This window comes from Gymnogyps californianus, chromosome 1, assembly GCF_018139145.2.
Source record: "Gymnogyps californianus isolate 813 chromosome 1, ASM1813914v2, whole genome shotgun sequence".
Lineage (NCBI taxonomy): Eukaryota > Metazoa > Chordata > Aves > Accipitriformes > Cathartidae > Gymnogyps > Gymnogyps californianus.
In genome coordinates this window covers 193,697,027-193,719,416 of record NC_059471.1, presented here as the reverse complement: position 1 = coordinate 193,719,416, position 22,390 = coordinate 193,697,027, and the positions used below count along the sequence as shown (strand labels likewise).

At 36.9% G+C, this 22,390-nt stretch overlaps 2 protein-coding genes across 15 annotated transcripts in view; one reads left to right on the top strand and one right to left on the bottom strand.

The window, feature by feature from the left end:
* WNT16 (Wnt family member 16) overlaps positions 1-22,390 on the bottom strand; it is an 873,674-nt gene that overhangs the window by 354,465 nt on the left and 496,819 nt on the right. The window lies entirely within an intron of this gene.
* Positions 1-22,390, top strand: part of CADPS2 (calcium dependent secretion activator 2) — a 327,121-nt gene that overhangs the window by 282,280 nt on the left and 22,451 nt on the right. For 11 of the 14 annotated variants that reach the window (XM_050892956.1, XM_050892951.1, XM_050892946.1 and 8 more), the window contains 5 exons: positions 1,731-1,878; positions 8,539-8,613; positions 12,089-12,172; positions 12,290-12,322; positions 21,994-22,101. In XM_050892956.1, the coding sequence (XP_050748913.1) occupies positions 1,731-1,878; positions 8,539-8,613; positions 12,089-12,172; positions 12,290-12,322; positions 21,994-22,101 (448 nt within the window). Of the gene's footprint in view, positions 1-1,730; positions 1,879-2,907; positions 2,923-8,538; positions 8,614-12,088; positions 12,173-12,289; positions 12,323-21,993; positions 22,102-22,390 lie in introns of all 14 variants that reach the window. The other 3 variants (XM_050892948.1, XM_050892963.1, XM_050892945.1) reach the window with 1 other exon arrangement.

Sequence of the window (22,390 nt, the reverse complement as noted above, 5' to 3'; positions counted from 1 at the left end):
AGTAAAAAAGGCAGAAGCATTTCACAAACATCTCTGATTTTGGAAGGGAGATGATACAGTGAATGGAATAAAAGTTTAGGCTCTGTAGCAAACGAAGATATGAGACAATATCTACTAAAATTGAAGTCATGTAAGCTTACATCCATCTGTTCTAAAGAATTTGGCGTAGAAGCTCAGTCAACTACAAATATCTAACAAATCTTAGAAAAATGGTGAAATCTCGAAGGACTGGAAGACTATCAGTGTGATCTTAGTCTTAAAAACCATAAAAGAAGTAGCATTGAGATGCAGTAATATATTGATTATGTTGACTTCAAGCCTGCAAAAAAAATGACAAAAATCTTTACGCTGGAACTCTTATCAACAGGACTAAAATACAAAGATGTATATAATTAGTACTAGTTAAAATAATTTATTGAAAAATGAATCTTTTCAAATTCATCTTATGTCTTTTTTAAAGATTATTACAGATTAATGTGGGAAAGGCAATTGTGTTAATGTAAATACTTGGATTTCTCCTAGGCAATAAATCTAATGCCACATGTTGTCATTATCTAAAACGTTGCACCATACAGATTTGGCTCTGTGGATTTTAATGGCACACACAAAATAAGTTAAAAATCGCTCACTGCCAGGATCACAACCAGAAGCTGAGAACAGAATCTTTAACACACGGGCACTAGAAAAAGAATTCCTTATGGATCGGTTTTTGGTCTGTGATACCAATCCTGACATCTTTGTGGCTTGCTTTTGTAGAGAATGAGAAGATTCTGGTGGCAATAAATGAAGGTTTAATTAATATTACAGAATGATCCTAGTGTCAATGCATAAACTGTATTAATATTTTAGAGTTAATACACAACACACTAGTGTTAATACACTAAGTATGTTTTAGTGTGGTCAAAGATACCGTACGTCAGGTAATAAAGTAAATTATATCCATAGGATGGATTGTATTAGACAGTAGCAACTCAGAAAAGAATGATGGAACTATTCTATTATAACTCTTACTGCAATACTAATATGATCTATAAGACTTTTTAGAATGGAAATAGGATGCTTCTGTTACGATCTTCTTAAGATATTGTGTCAGTTTCTGGTACCCACATTTAAAAATAAGGGTGGAAATAAAACATTACTTTTATATTTATGTATTCTGAACTATTATAATTTATTTCAGTGACATTGCTCCTTATTTACACTGGTGTGAGAAGAGAATAGCTTTTTTGTATTATGTATCTCCTGATACATCTTACTTTTCAATATAAATATTAATATTTCCTTAATAATAAACTCCTTTTCTTCAATAAAATTCTCTTTTCTATTAAAGCCAGAAGAGGATTTTTTAATTATATTTCTTAGAAGCAAGTATTTGGTATGATAAACTGCATTTTAACATAGAAGAGCTGGAAAATGTGGGGTATTTTCATTGCTTTAAATTGTTCTTAGTGATCATACAAGGAAGTGTATTGTTATCTAGTAGGCAAGAAGATAATACTTTTGTTATTCAACTGAATTAGCTGAAGCAGTGCAGAACCTTGAGATTACTATCAATGCAATTGTTTATTGAATGGGTGGATATTCTGCACTTACAGAATTTTATTTCTAAAATGTTCTCACGTGTGTGTACATTGTTAAGCCAACATGTTTAGTGAGGTTTATACATTTGTACACTGGTTGTTCAGAATTATCAGAGACACTCATATTATGAATTGTGTTTTAATAAACAGAACAAGAATTGCATTTGAACTCAAGCTACAAAAGACAAACAAATCAACGGACCTGCGTATTCCTTCTTCTCTGTGTACAATGTTTAATGTCTTAGTTGATGCCAAAAAACAGACGGCTAAACTCTGCATACTGGATGGGGGGCAAGAGGTAAGTGAAATTTTGTATGTTTAATTCCTATGTTTGGTTAATCTGAAACATCTCACACTGCAGACAGTCTTTAGTAGATTATGCTTAGTAGATTAATTTCAAACTAGCTGAAATGTGTCACATAGCTCTGTTTGTACAGGAGCATGCATAGATTGCTCCCTAGAAGCATCATGCAAGACACAACCCCTCATCTTCCACCAGAGAAGACACGGAGTGCTTCTGTAATTTATTTGCTTTGACCTGTGAGTCTGTTGAACATTCAGAGGATTTCTTGACTCACAGCCCCTCCAGGAATTTCTCTTGGGTTGCAGCAGAGAAACAGCCCACTTCAAGACTCTTTTGTAATAGTAAAATAGAGCCAAAACATTGTCCTTTGCAGCCAGATCTTAAACAAGTAAGGTTTGTTTTTAAATGGCTCATATACGCAGCATTCAGGCTTGTATACATGCTGAAAATAGAGGAAAGAAATAATCACATAATTTAATGGGATTTTTTATTTGGTCTCCAAGGACAGGGACCGTTTTGGCAGTAGTCTGCTGCCAGGATTGTAGGTACTCCACAATGGAGCACTGATGTGCCTTTGAAGGATATTTAGACTTCACTGACTACTGTCCTTCCCATGTTGTCACTCTCAGCAGGAATAATCTGTGAAGTGAAAAAGGGCGTACTACGTAGACTGGTGAGACCACCAGCATAAAATTAAAACTGTTCTCCCTGTGCTAATGCATTAGCAGTGTAATTTTGTTTGATTTGGTTTTGGAGAGAGGGTAAAAACATTTGTCAGAATTTGGCAACAAAAAAGTATGTCTGCTTTGGGCAGTTTCACGTTTACATTATTTGGTCATATTGTTTCTGTTGATTTTTCCATTTCTGTACTGTGCTCTTCATTTTATTGACTCATCTTTTTAAGTTAGCGTATTCGATGTAATTGTCTTTTTTTTTTTTTCCAATTCAATGAGACATTCATCATTTTCCTGTTCTACCCTGTCATCTTTATTTTTCCTTTTGGTTTTCGGTGACATGAACCAGTTTGCTAGTCAATGGGTAAGTGTCTTTTCATTGTTTTTTAACTTGTTTTTTCTTTGGTTATTAACAGCCACTTTGTATTTTAAATGGCAGTATTGCTTTTCTTGTTAATTTGTTAGCCTAGCCCTCGGAATTCCTTTACAGCCTGACCTTGCTACAGACTGATCATCAGCTTCTCAATTCTTCTTTCCTTGTTCATCCTTTTAAGGTGGTTCCAGATGAATTCTTCACAGTGTCCTGTCTTACCGAGTCACAAAGTTATGGACTGTTTCACCTCTCAGTGAGGCAAAAGAGGAACAAACAGCTTGTTTCAGGTTCATCAGAAGTAAACCACAGCTAGCAGCTCTTTGCCTTAGGCTGGTGCTGCCATTTCATCTTTTACTTACTGTCTGAGCAGTAACCTGCAAATACACACATGCACACCCTTCTTTGGGGACAGACAATACCAGTACCTCCATAAAGACCTGCAGACAAATGGTATAGCCTCATTCTCCACAGTCACACTGTTCCTCTCGCCTGCTCTGGATGATGCCTCCTGCATTGTCAGCCAGTCCCCCTCAGAGCCAAAGTTGAGCGTTCACAGTTACCTTTTGGACTACAGACCCTCACCAGATTCTCTTCCGAAATCTTCCCATTCTCTAGATTTTCAAGGTCCATCAGACACTCTTCGCAACACCAAAACAGAAATACAGCCCTTGTTCCCTGCTAGGTCTGACCATGACCACAAATGCTTCCAGTGCTTCTTTTCAGTGCAAGAGTTTGACAATTTAGCATACCTGTGATGAAATACATGCTTCTTTCAAAGTCCCCAAGTTAGTCTTCATCCCAGTTCATCTAATAAGCCAAAGGAACCTCAAATCTTTCACACATCAGAAATTATCAGATAATGTGGAAACTTCCTTCTTTCTCATAAATTTTGAATTATTGTCTATCAGTTTCTTCCATTCTCAAGGCTCTTTTTGAAACTTAAGAAAAAATTGGCTCTTCAGTTGCTTGTAGCTGATATCATAGTTGTTTGTTTGAAATGCTTCAAGATTTGTTGGGTGCGATACTTCTGGAATCTGCCCATCTGTCAAAGCAGGCGGGAGAGCATCTCATAACATAAACAGTTGCATCTCTGACTCCTCTATAGGAGCTCTGGCATTTCAAATTACTCCTACTTAGCCACTTGGTCTTGAAACTTTTTCCATATTACCTTTCTTTCCCTTGTCCTCTTTCATCTTCATTTTAGTCTCAAACATGATGCTTTATGCCAATCAAGAAAAGCATTCCATAAGGCCCGAGTTAAAATTTTTTAAAAGGGCTGTTCATTCACCTAAAACTCGACACTGAATATCTATCTGACAGTTTCTAGAACTTATTCTGCAAGTTATGGAAGGTGTTATTTTATTAGATGGTTAGACTCAAACATCTCCTTGAATACAGCATGCACTTTTCATTCCCTATGTGGAGCTATAAGCAGTTGTGTATCTGGTTCAAGTCAGATGCAGAAGTTTGCACCCTGAATTGTCAGATAGGAGGGAATTCTTCCTTATCATGTAATTAGGGCATTCTGGTCATGGTTAGCAATCATAGTACCTTGAGTTTAGAGTTTAGATTTGATTGAATCCCCAGGTTTTCCTATGTTACTTTGTGCACTGCTCACCATTCTCCCAAATGTCTTCCAGTTAAGTCCACTCGCATAAAAAGTCACTAAGTCTGCCATTCAGGAGGGCTCCCTCCCCTCCTTGCCTTCTGGATATCATCTTAAAGCTTAAGAGAAGAACAGCATGATTTGGTTACAGGCGTGATCAGTACATTGTGTTTAAAGAGAGCTCAGCTGGCTGGATGCCTTCTGCATTGGTTGGCAGTTGCCTCAGGAGGATTTGAGAAGCAGATCCAGGGGAGAATCGCCTTATGTCAGACTAACTGCTGGTGCCTGCAGCCTGCTTCATGGACAACCAGAATGGCAATTCACGGAGTACAGGTGAAGGGTGCAGCAAGACAGCTGAGTAACGTACCAATTGCTGCTATTTCTCAAACAGTTGCCTGCCCGGCTTCTTAAGTTTCTGTCGATGTAATCTTGGGTAGTTGTACGGTGAGCAGTATCCCACTTCCTTCTTTCCTGAACCAGAAGCCAACAGGTGCTACTCCTTTACAGTCCATGGATCCCAAGTCAAATGAATAGCAGCAGTAAGGGAAACCTTTTCTCTCACACAACATTCAATCCAGAGATTTTTTGGCCTTTGTTATTTGTGATAAATAGTTTAAAACCTATTAACTTATAACTTTATGACCTAGATACTGCAGTATTCTGGCAACATTAATCTTTTTGAGTATGATAGGTAGGAATCCCACAGGAAATATTGCTGGAGGCAAGAATCAAATAGAAGATATTTCTGGGGCCACTTAGGTTGACAAATCGTTAGATCCGAGCAGGACCTTAGATCCGAGTCACAGCTTATTTGTTGTTTCGTGTAACTGGGTAGCATGAACAGAGTAAATGCCATTGGTCAATACTGTTGAGTGCTTCATAGCGGAACATGTATAGAAGCTATTTTAGTTGTTTCAGAATTCCAGCCTCCCAGTACCCTATCATGCTTATAAAAGAAGAGAGACATACTTTTCAATTTGGGGAAAAATGAGTGATGTGCCATTTCAGTGGAATGTGCCACAGCCAGTGCTATGTTTATCTGTAGAAAAATTTAGGGAAAAGTAGGCTTTCATGTGATGAACCTTGTTTCTGAAGCTATTTTGGTTCATAGAGTTCAAGGAGAGATTCATTTAACTGCATAAGTAGTAGAGGATTGTAGCCGATTTGATAGTAAAAGTGCAGAGAGAATTTAATATCTATGTAATATAGTAATGTTGTATGTTGGCAGTAGCAGTTTCCGTTCAGATGATCATGTGCAATTTATTTTCTCAGCCATCCAACCTTAAAACAAACAAAGGAAAGCTAGCTTGAAAATCTTAAAAAAAAAAAGTCATTAAAAAAGCCAACTCCAATATTGGGACATAGTGAGGTAAAATGGAAAAGAAAATTGAATATATTGTAGAAATGAGCAAGTTAGAGTTCTCAGCTGATCACCACAGGATTTAGCAACAAAATCCTCTGTTCTCCAAAAACACAAGTGTCAAAAGGCACTAAAATACTTTGTCTCCTTCTGGATGCTCCTAGGAGCAGAGAGCCACATTTGGAAGACCAGCCAGATTGTCCTCAAAAGACAGTCCTGTTTGGTTACATCTCCTGACACACTTTGCCACTAAGCATAGTTTTCTCCCATGTACCTCCTACAGCTGCAGCTGTATTTCATATTTTACTGGGAGTTACTCTAGGGCAGCTGGAAAGACAGAGTCCCCTTCAGGGGCTTCGGGATGATGCTGAAAGGCTCTACAACATGTATTCAAATAATTTAGCTGTGGGAGCTGACTTGTCTAAATTCAGACTCCGTGTGGATTGTGATCACATCAGCCAGCAGAGGAATGTAAAGGCACAACTATCCATAAATGTGTTTGCAAAAAGGGTGAGGGTTTGTCTGCTCTCACTGAGCAAGCCTGGCAGAAGTAGAAAAGCTGCAGTCCTACAGGTGCTGATTTCAGCATCGTGCATACAACCTTGTCAGCTCATACAATTTTACCATGAATTCTACAACATTTGCCATCTTCTTAAAGCCTGTCTCCTGGAGTCAAATAATCTTTCACGAGGATCTGAAGTTTTGTTTTGTCGGGGGTGGCAGTTTTAGTGGAAGTTGGCATTGGGGAGGAGTGGGTTAAAAGATTTATGATCTCATAGTTTGCAAAATAAATCTTGAAAAAAAGGAAATTAAATTCAGATTTTTAAAATTCAAAAATTATTTCTAAATAAATGTCATGATTTTTGAAGCTTGTTGTGATTTTTGAATAATTTGATTTAGTTCTTGTTTTTCTTGGTCACACAGTGAAGTTACTGATTATATTCCTACAAAATTATATTTGCCGTATGGTGAGAAAAAAAAAAAGAAAGAAAAAATATAGGAACTGATCTTAGAATATACATAGATCCATTAATTTAATGTGCTGTGGAGATAAAGTTGCAGACACTTTATGGAAGGGGCAACTGTGATTTTTCATGGATCACAGGAATATGTATAGTTTTGACATGCATCTGTAGGAGAATAATCATTTATTGTTTTCAGAGAGTAAGAAACCATTGCCTTCTGAAGACTGTGTAAGCAAGAGATGTCAGACAGTTTGAGGTGATTTAAATCCTTAGCAGATCAAGGGAATATTACATTGGTCAAGACATTAATATGAGTAGAATAAAATATATCTGGAGCTATGGAAAATTCTTTGATGTATTTCTAATACATTCTTTCAGTCTTCCGAGATGTCTGCTGACGTTTGTCTGAGACATGTACTCACATTTTCCAAGTGGCTTTAAATTTTAAAAGAAATTAAAACCAAAAATTAACACGCTTGGTGTTGCTACCTGGAACAGATACTAGTAGCTTGGTGTTGCTAGCTTGCCCACTCATAGTTTTATTCTCTCTTAACTTAAATGCAAGTTCAGTAGATGCGCTGTTCAGAAAATCATTCCTAAATATATTAAGCAGATCAGATTTAATGTTTTGGTCTGTATGGCAACTCTGAGACGGATGAAAAACAGCCTTTAAAAACATACAACTCTGAAAACTATTCAGCTGGCAGCTGCTAAGTTAGGCTAATGTTTATACTGACCTCAGTACTTTTACTCCGAGCATTATGCTGTTAGCTGTTCCAAGTAGCCTTGAACTGTGAAGATAGGGTTAGTCTTTACAAGTCACATTTTCTGTGAAGTGGCTATTGGGGACAATCTTTGCTGTCAGATAAATGTTTCTAAAGGAAGAATTACTGTTTAAATTGATGTGCCTCCTTGACAGAATGGGATCCCTAGTTCCTGCTAATTTCAGGAGGGAACTCTGTAGTATTATCTAAAAAGTCTTTCAGATTTATTTTAAAAGTATTTACTTAAAGGTACCTTCTTTATGAAAAAGCAGAAGAAAAAGGCTATGGAGAATGAAGTCTGTTTTATTATGCCTTTTATGGCCTATTAATTTGTTACCATCTATTCTGCTTTGTTGATGAAATTTTAATTTTGCCCTTGCTTGAGCATATTGTAAGATTTGTATAAACTGCAGCTCACTGTGCTAACAGAAAGGCTCTTTTAGGATGAACAATTGGAGCTCATTTTATTTCTAGAGGACATTTAAAATAACTTATGAATGAGAGTTGTCAGACATGAAATGCTGTATTAATTAAATCTTATTCTAGTCTTTTGCTTCTCCAGCTAAACCAACCCTTTAGAAAAAAAATACATGGCAACCTTAATTATATAGGAGAAGACAAAAAGTATCCTTCACATTCCTTCGCCTGAATAAGAATAAGAACTCAATTCATCTAAATAATAACCCCATTAGCTGCTTAACTCAACAGTGTACATGGGAAAATTTTCAACACAGAATGTAAGAAAGTGTTGATTGGGTGGATCGTTTTCAAGGGTTTGTTCTTCTGATGTTCAAAATGATAATTTTAAGTAAATCTGATCTGGCAGGGTTATCAGCTTTGTACCATTTATGACTTATGACAAAAGTGTGTGTTCATATACATGCTAATGCTTCTTTATCTTTTGAAATACAGCAACAATACCATTCAAAAATAGATGACTTGATTGAAGAAACTGTTAAAGAAATTATTTCACTTCTTGTTTCAAAGGTAAAACTATTTAGATTTTAATTTATAATAAAGCAGAAAATATATCTCTAATTATTGAACTTCTGAAATGTCTTTAAATATCACACAGTTTTTCTATACACAGTGAGATTGAGGGGGACAACAACATCATTTGTAAATAGTAGTCATGCAAATCATATTGAATTTACAAAATTAAATTTTATAACCCATGAGGTAAACAATTTCTGTGCAACCTGCTAATCAGATAAGTTTCTCTTCTGTATTTCTGTTATATGTAAGAACTGCTAGCAGCTAGTAGAACTGGTAGAACTTGATTATGTCAATATTATCCTAAGTAATAGCAAGTTTTATTTTTTGTTTAATTTTTCACATGAAAACTTTCTTCCTATCACTAAGTAGTATTTAAATTTTGTATTTAGAGATGGGCAACATCCACAGTGTCGGTATAACTTTTTAATGAGATTTTGTTCCACAAACCATTTAATTTTAAAACATTTTATAAGTTGTTATTTCTTGAAATTGACTGTAGGTTTTTATGTTTAAAAAGAAAGTATGTTTTGACATGATATAGGGACTTGGAGAATAAGTGAAGAAAACTTAAACAATGTCTTGTGTTACTGTAGCGCCCCTACTCCAGTAAAAGTCTTAAGTGCTTGATATAAAAGAGAAGCTTTCAGTCCCTAATAGTTTCAAGGACACAGCAAATAATGACAGAAGAGAAAGATTTTATAAGAAGTTTTGTTATCTATACCTTGCAAACCACTCAGAAATACCTGATTTTCAAAGTAGGAGAAATAAGCTGTACATTTACAATTTGTGAGTTAGTGACAAAAAATAAGACTCTGGTCATATTTTCATCATGCCTTCATTTTCACTTGTCACAGCTTGCTGGCAGGGGGTGGGGGGAGCCGGAATCTCCTTTCAGATTGACGGCTACCATGCTTGCACAGGAGTTGAAGAGGAAGGCTTTGTAGAATCATTGTAGAAGTTTAAGCAAAATGTGTCCACTTACTGATAAATGTGTAGAAACCACACATTTTTTCTCTAAAGTGAAGTTTTGATGTAAATGTAACTACAAATGGTTCAACTCAACAGTTCTGAGTTTTACATGCTGCCGGTCATCACTCCAAACTAACCTGTCAGTTTATGGTTTTACTGTTACTGAAGAGGAAGAGGAAGAAAGGGGAATTTAATCAGAGCAAATAATGCTATTAAAAGTTAAACCTTTTCATTAATTTTTTTTTTTTTTTTAGTATCTGAGATTATAGAAGACGGAAGAAAACAGTCATATTCCTCCTGGATAGATGTACAAGAAATTCTAGAGACAACTGCTGTCAATAGAGAGGGATTTGCATTGTTAGTTATCACATATACTATTACCAGAGGTTGAAATCTCGGAGCAGGAAGCAAATATTCTGTGTCATTGGCTGATCGTTTTAGAAGCTTAACCAGTCTCTCCCCGCTTGAGATGTGAAATGCCAATGACATCCTGATTGCTTCTGTTTGAGGACGGAAAGCGTCTGAGGGTACAGAGGAAGGCTGATGTTTCATTCTTGATTTTGGCCAGGAAAAATGCACATCAATGATATCCTAGTGTGTTCATTTTTTTCATCTAATATATTTTCATTATTTTTTAGCCTTTGCCTCTGTGTTATTTCCTTTGTGTTCCAGTGGAATAAGTGTTTCAATCATTGTTTTTAGCTGCAAGTCATCTATGAAAATGAAAAGAGTACTTTCACTTCAGTGAGACTTTACTTGGTAAAGACTATACTGTGCATTTTGTACGCAAGACTTACCAAGCATTTAACAAATCACAGGAATAGCACAAAACAGTGAAACAAAGCACAGTGTGTCTCAGGGTAACCAATTCAGAGAATGTGAGGTATACGCAGAAATGCTCTTAGAGCTTCACATGTCCATACACTGAGATCTCAGAAAACAAGTTTCCAGCTTCATAACTAATCCTTTCGTTTAAATGGACATCCTTGACACTGCGATGTTTTGCTCTTTGTTCTTTTATGTCCCACTTGTATTTGAACCATTTGTTGGCACTGTGGACACCATGTTGTTTGTGAGATCAGCCCCTTCCATAGCGGATCTTTGCACAGTGAGACTGAACACCCTTCTGCAGAAAGAATCCTTGCCAGTCAGATAAAATGAGTTAAAGTATGAACAGCGGCTTCTCAAAGGCATGCAACAGCAAAGCAAAAAGCTGGTATTTGGTCTAATAAAGGGCCTGTAATTATACTGTGCATGGGGTGCAGAAACAACTGCCACTCTCTCTCCTGATGTGGTTTTATTCCTTGATTGGCACCTACGTACTGGTGTCTTAATTAATCACTGTAAATATGACAGGTTAGATTGATAAATGACAAATGTAGGTTTGCACTTGCTCCTGCTCCTTGAACTGTTAAGAGCAGGGCTTATTGTAAAGTGATGATCTCAGTTCCTCTGGAGGTGACACTGTTGTGACACTGTTACAGTGCCCATTAACAGCATGCCAGATGGAATTTTGTTCTGTCCTCACACTCATAAAATGATACTCGTGGTTGTGGGAATGACTGTGTTGGGAGCAAGGGATGACTTTTAAAACAATCTTTATATAAACTGGAAAGCAATTCATATGTGTAAAATAAATGTGCACGAATACAACGGCTGAAAGACATTTTATGTTATATACCATGAATTACTTGAGCAACATAACATCACATAACATAAGAAGGGGATTTGTTTGCTTTAAGGCTAATTTGGGAAAGTTTAGACATTAAGGCTACAATTAATACAATTAATAAGATTTTTTTTGGTCAGAAGTAAATTTTGGCAAAAAAGCCTTTTCATGCCACTTGCTGAGGAGTCACGCTACTCAGAGAATCGCAGGTGAAAGTATGGGGGAGAGGAACCACACCATACCAGAGATTTGGGGCATACATTTTCTTGCCCCTTCTTGGCCATGTAGTAGCAGTTCAACAGCACATGCTGTTGACAGAAAACTCTAGTGCTGTTACACTGTTGGGTAAAATCAGAGCTGGGTTTCTATTCAATAGCAAAGATAAAAGAAACATGATATTGAGATCACCACCTTTAACAATTGTACTCCATCATCTTTGAAGCTGTGATTATAGAAACCGTGGTCCTAGAAAATGTGTGTTTTCTACCCAAAATACATGCTGGCTACACACAGTCCTATATTTAGCCACGCAGCAAAGAGGCAGCAAAGTGGTGTTGGGTAGCAGGCCCACCTCAAGAGAATTTTTGGATTGGGTTTCTATTTCTGCAGTGGTTCAATGATTTCCATCAGTTCGATCGATAGGTGAAGCTGCAAAAAGAATGTTGTCCTTGATTTCAGCACTTTGTGAGATGGAGAAAGTGATCAAATTTACAGTTTGCATTACCCTGCTGAATAATAAAAATCTGAGGAAGAAAAACTCACATTCTCATTCCAAATATTTACTTTTCATATTGTGCATTCACATTTTTCTCTGTGCTTTTCCTCCAGGTTGTTTCAGTGTTAGAAGGTGTGCTGTCTAAATTGTCAAGATACGATGAAGGCACTTTCTTCTCATCATTAGTTTCATTCACTGTAAGTGTTTGGATTCACAATGGTTCTGTTGTTCTTTCTGTGCATAATTCTGAAATTGTGCACAATCTGTAGTAATAAGCACTTACTGTGTGTTGTTTTATTTTTAATTTTCTGAAGGTGAAAGCAGCTGCAAAATACGTTGACGTTCCCGTAAGTACAACCTTTTTAATTTTTTTTTTCTAGTGTTCATAATAATTCAAAAAATAGGGGTTTTGTTAGCTCACATTTTTTATTGTTGACATTTTGCTTTCCTACAGAGATTCATTATAGCTTTACACAGAGTATTTAAACAGCCACTACAGCCCTCAGAGGGCATTTCATTTCCCTCAAGCAATGAGTAACTCTCAAAGCAAAGCTTAGAAAGGTTATTCTCAATGCACTTTTTCAGTTGTGGAAGAGTGAGGATTGTAACTTAGATACTCTTTTGTAGGGATCTTTCCATCATTTGGCTAAATTGTTCAAATGGACAGGATAAGCAACAAGTAAAAGCAACATACTTGAATACCCATTATTTATTGATTTCTTACTTCAGGACCCAATCTTGCTTATTTAATCCCTTGCTTGCTAAATCTCTATTTGATTTACCATTGCTTATGCAATGTTTGTGTGGTATAAATAAAAACTAAAAAGGGTAGCTGTTGGAGCTCTTTTATGCATAAAAGCAAAATTCAGCTTTTAGAATATTTTTATTAGAGTATCATAGTAGAATATCTTGTCTTTAAAAAAGCAAGGAAGAAGTTATCAATTATCGTCATTATCACTATCAATAAATATTCTTTGTTCTTTCACAAGTCTGTGTTCTCATCCCTTTTTAATGTAATTCTAAAACAATCTTATTTTCCAAGCATAGCAAAAAAATTACTGAAATTATTATGTTAATGACCTTACAAGAAATAAAATCACAAATATAGAAGAACGCCAGACATGCTAGACTGTATGGTGGCCAGAAATCCTTTCAGCAGTTCTATACTTAAAAATATAATATTTGCAAGCTTTAATTAATTATTTTTTTAAAATCCATGCATACTAAATAAAAGGAAAAATCTCTATTTCTGGAATTTCTTATTTTGCTATCTTTGCGTTTGCTTTATTCTTAAGATAACAAATTGTAACATTTCTATTCGGATGATGTTTTCAGAACTTTTTCTTACTTGGTTACATGCGGACTTTTTGTTGAATTGTATAAATGCTCTTGTGTTTTATAAAAAAGAAAAAAAGTAGGCCCAATCTTGCATTCAAAGGAATGACCTCATATCAAATCCAGTTAGAATACCTCTTGTTAATATATTGTGCTGTGGAGCTGCCCCAAAAGGTCCTTGGTGAGGCACTTAAGACTTAAAAGCCTAAAGAAAAAATTACTGAACAAACTAGAAATTCATTGACTTCTTTCAGGTAACATGAAAAACTTGCCAAATTACGTAGACTATCTATGAGAAGGAGAAGTCAAAGTCTTTTACCATTGGCCTGGATATGTTGACGTTGAAGTTCATGATAAAGATGAAACTGAAAAATACCTTTGCCACAAGCTCAGGGGACTATTGGGAGTCAGGTCACACAGGGATGGACTACTTGGGAGAGAGGGAAAGTGGCAGAGCGGGGAGGTGGTTGCTGGAATCTTGCCTTTCTCACATTCACTAAATGGTGTTGCTTGGCCTGAAGAGATGACCAGATTATAGACAGGCTATCAGGATCCTTGCATTTTTACAGCCCCTTCACTTTTCAGCTATCCCACACACCTTTCCCACAGCCCAAGATGTGAACTGGTCTATAGTACTACAGTTGTAAACTACAGGTGTGAGCTGTACTTCAGGGAGGCTGTAGATCTGACCAAGCAAACATTTTCCAAATTCTGGAGGACATTTTTCCTGGGTTGAAGGAGTTTGATAGGCTGGGTTTGGTTTTGCTTCTTCACATTCTTCCCCTTGTTGTGAAAATGCAGTAGAGGCCAAGAAGAGCCGTTACTGTCATAACTGACAGCGAGTGTCCAGTCTGAATAGGGTCTAAAATCACCAGTTGTGGAAGTTACAAATTGCAACTGCAAAAGGAGGCTGTAAGACATCACATTACAAGGTCATATCCTGGGCTCACAGCTGCAGTGAGAAGTGGAGAGGGGGGCGGCACAGGGTGAGGAATTTATGCTGAGCTCTTGGTCATGTGACGGTAACCTAGCAAGCCTGCACTGAAGCTAATTAAATGCCTCATGTGGCTGTGTTTTGAACTAATATGGTTTAAAATCTCTTCTTGTCCCTCCTTACCATATAGCTGCATATATGGAAGTGACTTAAAGGTGACCACAGTAGGCCCTTTCTTTTGATACAGTTGCAAATATGTGCAAAATCGCGCTTTGTTAGATGACCGCATTCTGCCCCTGTCCCCCACCTCCGTTTGAGGATCTCACTGGGTCACCTTAGTGCTGTCCTTGGGGTCCCTGAAACAGAGCTGTTGATCGCTTGGTGGATCTGGGAGAGAAGGAGAAGGAGGTTGGGAGGGGGCAAAAGGGCTTTGGGGTTTTTTTGAGTGTGTGAATTCAACAGAGTTTTTGATCTTTGATTACCAGGCTCAATATTTGGCAAAGAGGGAAAAATACGCTGGTTTATAGTGAAATAAGAAGAAACTAACTAGACAAAAGAGGTGTTAGAAGAAAAGGAAGGTAGCACTGAGCAGAACGTTTTAGAGCGAGGATGAGAGGTAAAGGGGATTAAAAAGTTAAAAGGTAAATAAAAATAGGAATAATAAAGGATTCAAAAAGAAGGAGGACATTCTTGGATGATTCTTCATCATTTTGAGGAAAAGGTTAATTCTGTTAGTATTGAGAGGGGATTGAGATATTACATAGTTGGACACGAAGATGCACACTCCCCAGAAGGCACCCCTCAACTTCTCAGGGCCAGGGTGGGAAATGTAGACACAGACTTGCAGTTCATTTGGCAGATATGTTTGTAAAAATGCTGCTGTCTACCCTTCCATTCATTAATCTTGCCAGAGAATTATGAATAACTCCACCCAAAAAAAAGCTTCATCTTTTTTTTTTTTAACCTGTTTAAGAAAACATTCAACATAAGCCTCCATTTTTCAGAATGCCCTTTAGGAAGTGGGACGTACGCAGTCACAAGGAGTGTGATGCAGTCACAAAGTCATTGCTTTCCCCAGCCATTGCGCATAGGGCTAAATGGACACTGTGTATGTTTTAGTAATTGAAACACCAACAGAAGTACTAGGAACAGTGCAAAATAACCCAGACTAAGAAGAGTAACAGCAGTGATGGCTTATGATTTCCTAAAAATAATAATGAAAAAATCTAGTTGCTATTACAGTCTTTTTGTTGGTAATTGTCACAGTACGCTAGGCTCTGAAGTGATAGAAATTGTGGCTGCTGTGCACCTGAAAGAAACCAAATGTTTGGAGGAAAATAACTCAAACATTACAAATACAAATAGTGCATGAAGGATGCAATGTGTTCTCTTGTTAATGCTACGTTTTGATGTTTGGGAATGCAGGAGCTGATTTAGGTTACTTTTTTTTTAAAACAACTCACCCAAATCCGCTATAACTCTTTGTTAGTTTCTCTTAAAGCCCAAGCAATCCTTAGGAGATGTAGAAGTACAACCTGTCTAATTTTTTTCTATTTTTTAATATTCTGTTCACAAAGCCAGTTAATTAATGAGAATAGGGAATGAATGCGGTAGAATCGAGGGCAAAAAATGTATATTGTTAATCTCAAATGATTATTATTCCTCAAATTCCTTGTAGATAATTTCATTGTATTCAGTTTCTCATCATGTAAGTCAGTTTTGCACACAAATAATTGTGTCTCTAGCTGGTCATTTCTACACGCATTTGCCTCATTTACAAATATAACCAGAGCAATTACTCATACAAATTGAGCATCCAGTTACATGCATATGTATATACTGCTTTTTGTTCGGAAAGGTATGTTTAAATCCCTTTGTAGGAGCCAGTAATCTATGCCAGTCATTTAGAGGGCACAGAAGGAACCTAATCCTCCCTCACTTCATGTAGGCCACCTGTCATACCAAGTGCAGAGAGGCCGTTTGAAGGACCCAGGGCTGACAGCAGTGCACAGCTCGCACAATGCCAGGCCTCTCGCTCCGCTCTTGCCTTTATGCGGGGATCAAAGGTATGAAAAGGGGCCTCACACATGTGCCAGCATTTGACTTATGGGGTCCTGTAGAGGCCAAAGTAGGAACTCTGCCTCCTACCAGGCAGATGCACATTGGGACCTTCCAGATACCTCCATTTCCAAATATCACACTTGTACTGCGTGGCCTCATTTAGCTGGTTTTAAGAAGCAAACGACTTTTTCTGGGAAATCAGTGTTTATTCAGGTGTGGCCATACTGTGCCATTCATTTTTAAGCAGGATTTACTTGGAGACCTCTGTTTAAAAATAAAGAGCACAGAACAGTCATTATCCTCATGCTCAGGGCTTCTGCTGCCTTCCTTCTCCTTCTCCTCCTCCTCCTCTGTATACCCAAACCTGGGAACTGGCCCTTCTGTTTTCAGATCCATAAAAACAAGCTATTGCAGAATTGGAGGGAAAGCCCTGCATCATCTGTTTTAAGTCAGCAGTATTTTTGAGATACCTCTTAAATGGAGATCAGAAGGATGGCTGCTAATCAGTAGGAAAGTTAAAATAACATAGTAGAACATAGTTATTTTGGGGGGAAAAGCATATTTTAATACCTGATTTTGTCATAGGAACTGTAGCATTTTGAAGACCTTTTGCACTACAGAATCAAGATCCTGGTGCAGACACTTGCGTGCCTGTGTTGCCCCGTGAATGCAATGAAACTACACGTATATGAAAAAGCGTTTGCGTAAATGCTTGCAGAATCACAGCTTAAGTTCTGCATGACAGTTCTCAAAATACATGTTTAGCCTTTGCCAAGGTTGCTTTTTCTTCTGCAAGAAGATGTATTAGAGTCAGGGAAAATGCATCTTATTTTTCATAACCATGTGAGAAGAAAATGTTACCTTTATAATAGACTGATTATACAAATGATGCATCTTCCTGCCTGGCTTATGTATTTTGATTTGTAAGAAAAGAAGGGAGCAAGGATCTTGTCATGAGTACAAGTAGTTTCTATTCCAAAAATATTTTAATGATATTTTAAGTCTGACATTCCAAAGCCCAAGTGGCAAGCCTTGCAGTATTTAGAGGAGAAATTTCAAGCAGTGAAATTTTCCAGCGTGCTCTTTCATTTGGTGGTGGACACTGAATAAGGAGCTCCTGTGTTTCTCACAATAGCCCCCTCCAGCTCATCACTCCTTTTCATTTCATTGTTACATCCACGCTGTAGTTAAAACGTCTCCCTCCAGGATGCAGGGGAGGGGAGGGGGGTGGAGAGGAGAGCAAACACAAAATGGGATGAAGTTTGTTATTATATAGTTAGTCTCTAACATCTGTTCTCATCTTTGAAACAGTAATGCTTTAACAGGATAGTGACTCGGTAAAACTAGATTTTTTTTCTTGGTAATATCAAGAATGTAAGTTTGTTTAATAGTCTCTGATGCTAAGAAATGTTCTGTGACAAATGCCAAAGTGAGATTAAACATAAGCATTTACAAATGTACACGGTTTTTATTGAGATTTGTGACAAACTGTTGCATTGCAAAAAGCTGTGCAGAAACTTAGGTGTATCTCTCCTGTAGGAAAAGCCTAATATTAGTGGCAGTATTAAGCTTGTTGCAAACCTTTCAGCAGCAAAATATTTGAACGCCTGGAAACCAAGGCAATGCAGCATTGCTTTTGACTAGGTGCCTCAGGCAAATTTCGCCAGTGGGAGTGATGTGTGTCAATCATAATACAGCTTCTACATCATCTTGGAAACTGGAATAATGTATTTTAAAATTTGCCTCCATGTTAAATAGACACTATGATAGTGTTTTCCTGTTTAAAGGGGGAAGGTTAAGCTGTTTCTTCTTTATGTGAATTTGTTGCTTTGAAAAGGTGCCTGTCGATCTGGACCCACCTACCAGTGAATAGTAAAAGAGACAACCTGCACCTGTGGGATTAGGTGCAGCAGCAGGAAGTAAGAGCACTTGCAGTATATAATTAACAAGGATTTTTTTTTTCCCCCCCAAACAGCATGTTCATCTTGCCAGGTTAACTAGTGATTAACCCTAAAAAAGAATGTGCTGAAGCCTACACCCTTGTTTAAACTCATTCACTCGCCTGTGTATTCAGTTACTTGTGTAACCAGCGACAAAGTAACCCTATTTACAACTCTTCATTTCCTGGTATTTTATTTGATGTCTTTGTGTTTCCAGTTTCTCCATTCATCTCTTTGTTTGGTTCTCTTTCATTTTCAGATAGGCAAAACATCTTGTCTGCTGTTCTGAATAAAACAAACGTACAATAACTTTTTATCTATCATAAAAAAACACTTTTTTTCTTGGGGAAGTTTTCAGACAGAATACCTTTTTTTTCACTTATCCGGATAAATATACCAGGTTAAATTCTTCTCCCAAAGACGTGCAAATAACTCTCTTCCATTAACTTCAGCAGATGTTCTGCCAGAGATTCAGAGGAACAGAATTTTTTATATTGGGTATAGATGTGGAGACTGAATTGCTTAAGTCTGTCTGATATTAGTAATGAAATGCCCCCTGTCACAGTTACTTAAAATATATCTCAGTTTCTATTTGTTTGTCTTTTAAGGTACATCCAATTGCTTAATTTTTGTTTGGGTTTTTTTATTCTACATTAACCTGGTTTTTTTTCTGAACTTTAATTATCCAAAATAGAGCAACAGAGGATCATGTAATCAGAGGTTCCCATCTAATACATAATCCCTATTTAAAAAAAGTTAAAACATTAAATATATAGCACTAAGCCTGTTTTGATGCTTTTAATATCTTTCTTTTCTTCTTTCACATGTTTAGAGAAAACAAATAAACTCAGTACATGCAATATGGAGAGACAATGAAGTATTTGATATACTGTTGGTGCATTAAATGTTTAATGTGTTTTGCCCACCATGAGCAAAGATGGTTAACTTGCAATGATTTTGGTAAGGTTTTAAAACAGAGAGTCATACAGTTGGAATATTGATAATCTTCCTTACCCAGACGTATTTCTACTGTAGGCAGACACTGTTTAAAAGGAAAATTAATTTTTTTTCCACAGCAATTTCAAAGATAATTATCCTGCACACATTATCCTGCACACATTAAAGAAGGATGAAGTGTTTTAAAGAACTGTAATTCTAATTGGTAAATGTCACCAGCTGTTGCAGTTACTCTTACTTGTGTATATTCTTTTAATGATTACACTCCTGTGCCACAAGCTACATGAAAATATATTCACTAGGTGTGAAATTCCCATATGTCACAGCTTCAAGACTAAGTAAACATCTCAAAGATAAGAGGAGAGTTAATGCTGATGGGAAATATTATTTTCCTAGCTTTGACTGTCTGCAAGATGAACATTTTTTATTGAACTTAGTAGAAGAAAAAATTGCATGAATCGGAGAACCATTAGGTTTTAGCATTCAGTGGAAGATTCATTTATACGTTTGAATATATATCTCCAAGAACTATAATCAGCGTTTCATTTGTTAGATTATCATCTCCTTCACCCACCCCCGGAGATTTCAAAATATTTTCCCATTATCCATCCAAGTTAAAACTAGTCCAATTTCTATAAATTGCCTATCAGGTTTTAGAAAGTATATAAGGTTTCAACACTGGTTGTATTCTTTTGTACCATCACAAATGAGTATACGAAGGTAAGATTAGCAGCTTTCTGTTTCAAATCTCCTTCACTTTGTGGTTTAGTTTAATTTAAAACATTTCTGTCACATTTTAATGAAGGCACATTTTTATGAAGGAAATCTATTGATTTCCGAGAACCAGGTTTTCCAACAGAACACTGTTTTATCTATTGTAATCTTATATTTTTATTTCTATGCTTAGGATCAAGGTGTGTAACTCAGATGTAAATATAAATAGTCCTGCTTTCCTCTTAAGAGTTTCATGTAGGCATGTATGTATGTGATAAGCTTTTGAAATGAGCTTTCATTGCCTCTGGAATGACCAATTCAAATGTGCAGGAGACATTTCAGTTTTTCAGTATGAGTTTTGGAGATGCTAGGAGTGTTAAACCAGGCCATCATTCCACATTTAACTTTGAAGAAATGAAACTACCATGGATGCACGTGTATAAATGAAGAAGAAAATCTACTTATTTTGGATCATATTCCTATACATGTCCGTGGTAGATTCAGGAAAAAAGAGATGAAGCTCATGATCCAGGAGGTTTCACTCACTGCAGTTTTGAGGGGAGAATGCTCTCATCCTATTATTGTAATGGCAGTTTCTGGACAGGTATTAGTTTGGGCATGTTGCACCTTTCCTTCCCTCTTATGCTCAGACCTGTTCATATACACTATAATATATTACATACAAGCTAATAAGGAATGAGAAAAATTACAAGTTATCCACTTGTAGACTGGAAAGGAAGCCTTACTATAAAATTATATGTAAATATTTTAAGTATATGAGCATGTTTATGCATACAGGCCTTTAAAATATGCTAAATATTTTACTCTTACAGCTTTGTACGTATGCTGTTTTCAGACAACAGCTTCTGAGAAACAGAGATGACTTATGCCTGGGAATTCAGGGACTGGGTATAGCTGCTTTCATCCTCCTTCCCTAGAGCTGTTAATTTTTCTGTACAGAGTCATTCTTAGCCAAATCTGAATCCTTTATAAATAGCTTTGTGCTAAGTCTTACTGTAAAGTATTAAAAAAACTTAGCCTTCTTTTGCATGCCATGAACTTTAAAAACTATTATTTGGGAGCAAGTGATACTTTTACAAACTTGCTCACACAGAGGGCATTTACAGAAGACTTTCCAAAGTGCTTATGTTCATTCTTGGTTCCTGTTAGAGAAAGGTGAACTCCTGACCAGCTCTGCGTACGCTGCCAGGAAAGGGCATGTTGCAGGCTCTTAGGGACTTTAGTGTGGAACAATATTTTGTGGATACAGAGGTCCAGAAGTCCCAGCTGAACAGGAGAGAGCAGTTTCAGCCACCACTCTGGCTAGCCTGACGTAGTATCACATACACATGACATATCCTAGCCTGTCCCATGTTTGGTATGAAAATTATGCCTACTCTGCTATTCATAGAGAACATAGATCAGTACAAGAAGGGAAACATTTCAGCCCTTGCTCCTTGCCTAGTCATCCTCTCAGCTGATTGTGCCAGTGCAACAGTTTCAGAAAAACAGGGGTACAAGTCTACTCTCATACCAACCTTTTTATGCTGTTGCTCTCAGGGAAATGCTTGAACTTAGTTTGAATCAGAATTAATAGAAGCAAACCTCAAACACAAAATTCAGCTGCACATTGGAGGCAAATCACAACAAAACTGAGGCAATGAAAAATGAACTGAATGCTTTTTTTAACCATTTTCTGAATGTGATAGCAGGATCTGGACCTTGAGGGTGGAGTAGCTATGAAAGCCTCACTAACAAAAAAGGGGAAAATGTCCAAGTTTGCCATTGACTTTACCAGAGCCAAGACTCATTCCATTACATAAGGCAATGTAGATTTGTGACTCAAAGCATCCATAAATTATGACACTGAGAACTTTATTAATAGTGAACCCTCCTGAACTTGGTAACTAACCCAGAATTCACAGCAGATTTAGTAAATACAGCTTATACATATGTGAACATTGTAACATAGTCTCAGTTTTCGTTATGTTTAAGTATAACTTATAAGTCTCAATTGTTGAGTGGTCTATCGCTTTCCCTTCCCACTACTTTCTCCCCTTACTTTATGTCTCCACAGAAACCAGGGATGGATCTAGCAGACACCTACATTATGTTTGTTCGACAAAACCAGGATATACTTCGAGAAAAGGTCAATGAGGAAATGTACATAGAGAAGTTATTTGATGTAAGTAACTACCCTTGCAAAGCTTGCTGGTATCACTACTACATCAGAAGGGATAAGCTGCATTTTGATGATATTTGACAGGCCATTCAGATGTTCTTACCTGTTGATCATTTTTTCTTTTGCTTTTTATTTACCATCTTCAGCTGTCAAGGGTGGTCTTTCTTTAAATATTTTCTGCATGAAACTTTTAAGTGCTAGAAGGCATAAATAAAATTGGTAGAAGATTATTATTTGAAATAGTCATTTTTCCACTGTGAGTAGTCCAATTTTATTCCATCTTTTGATTTTG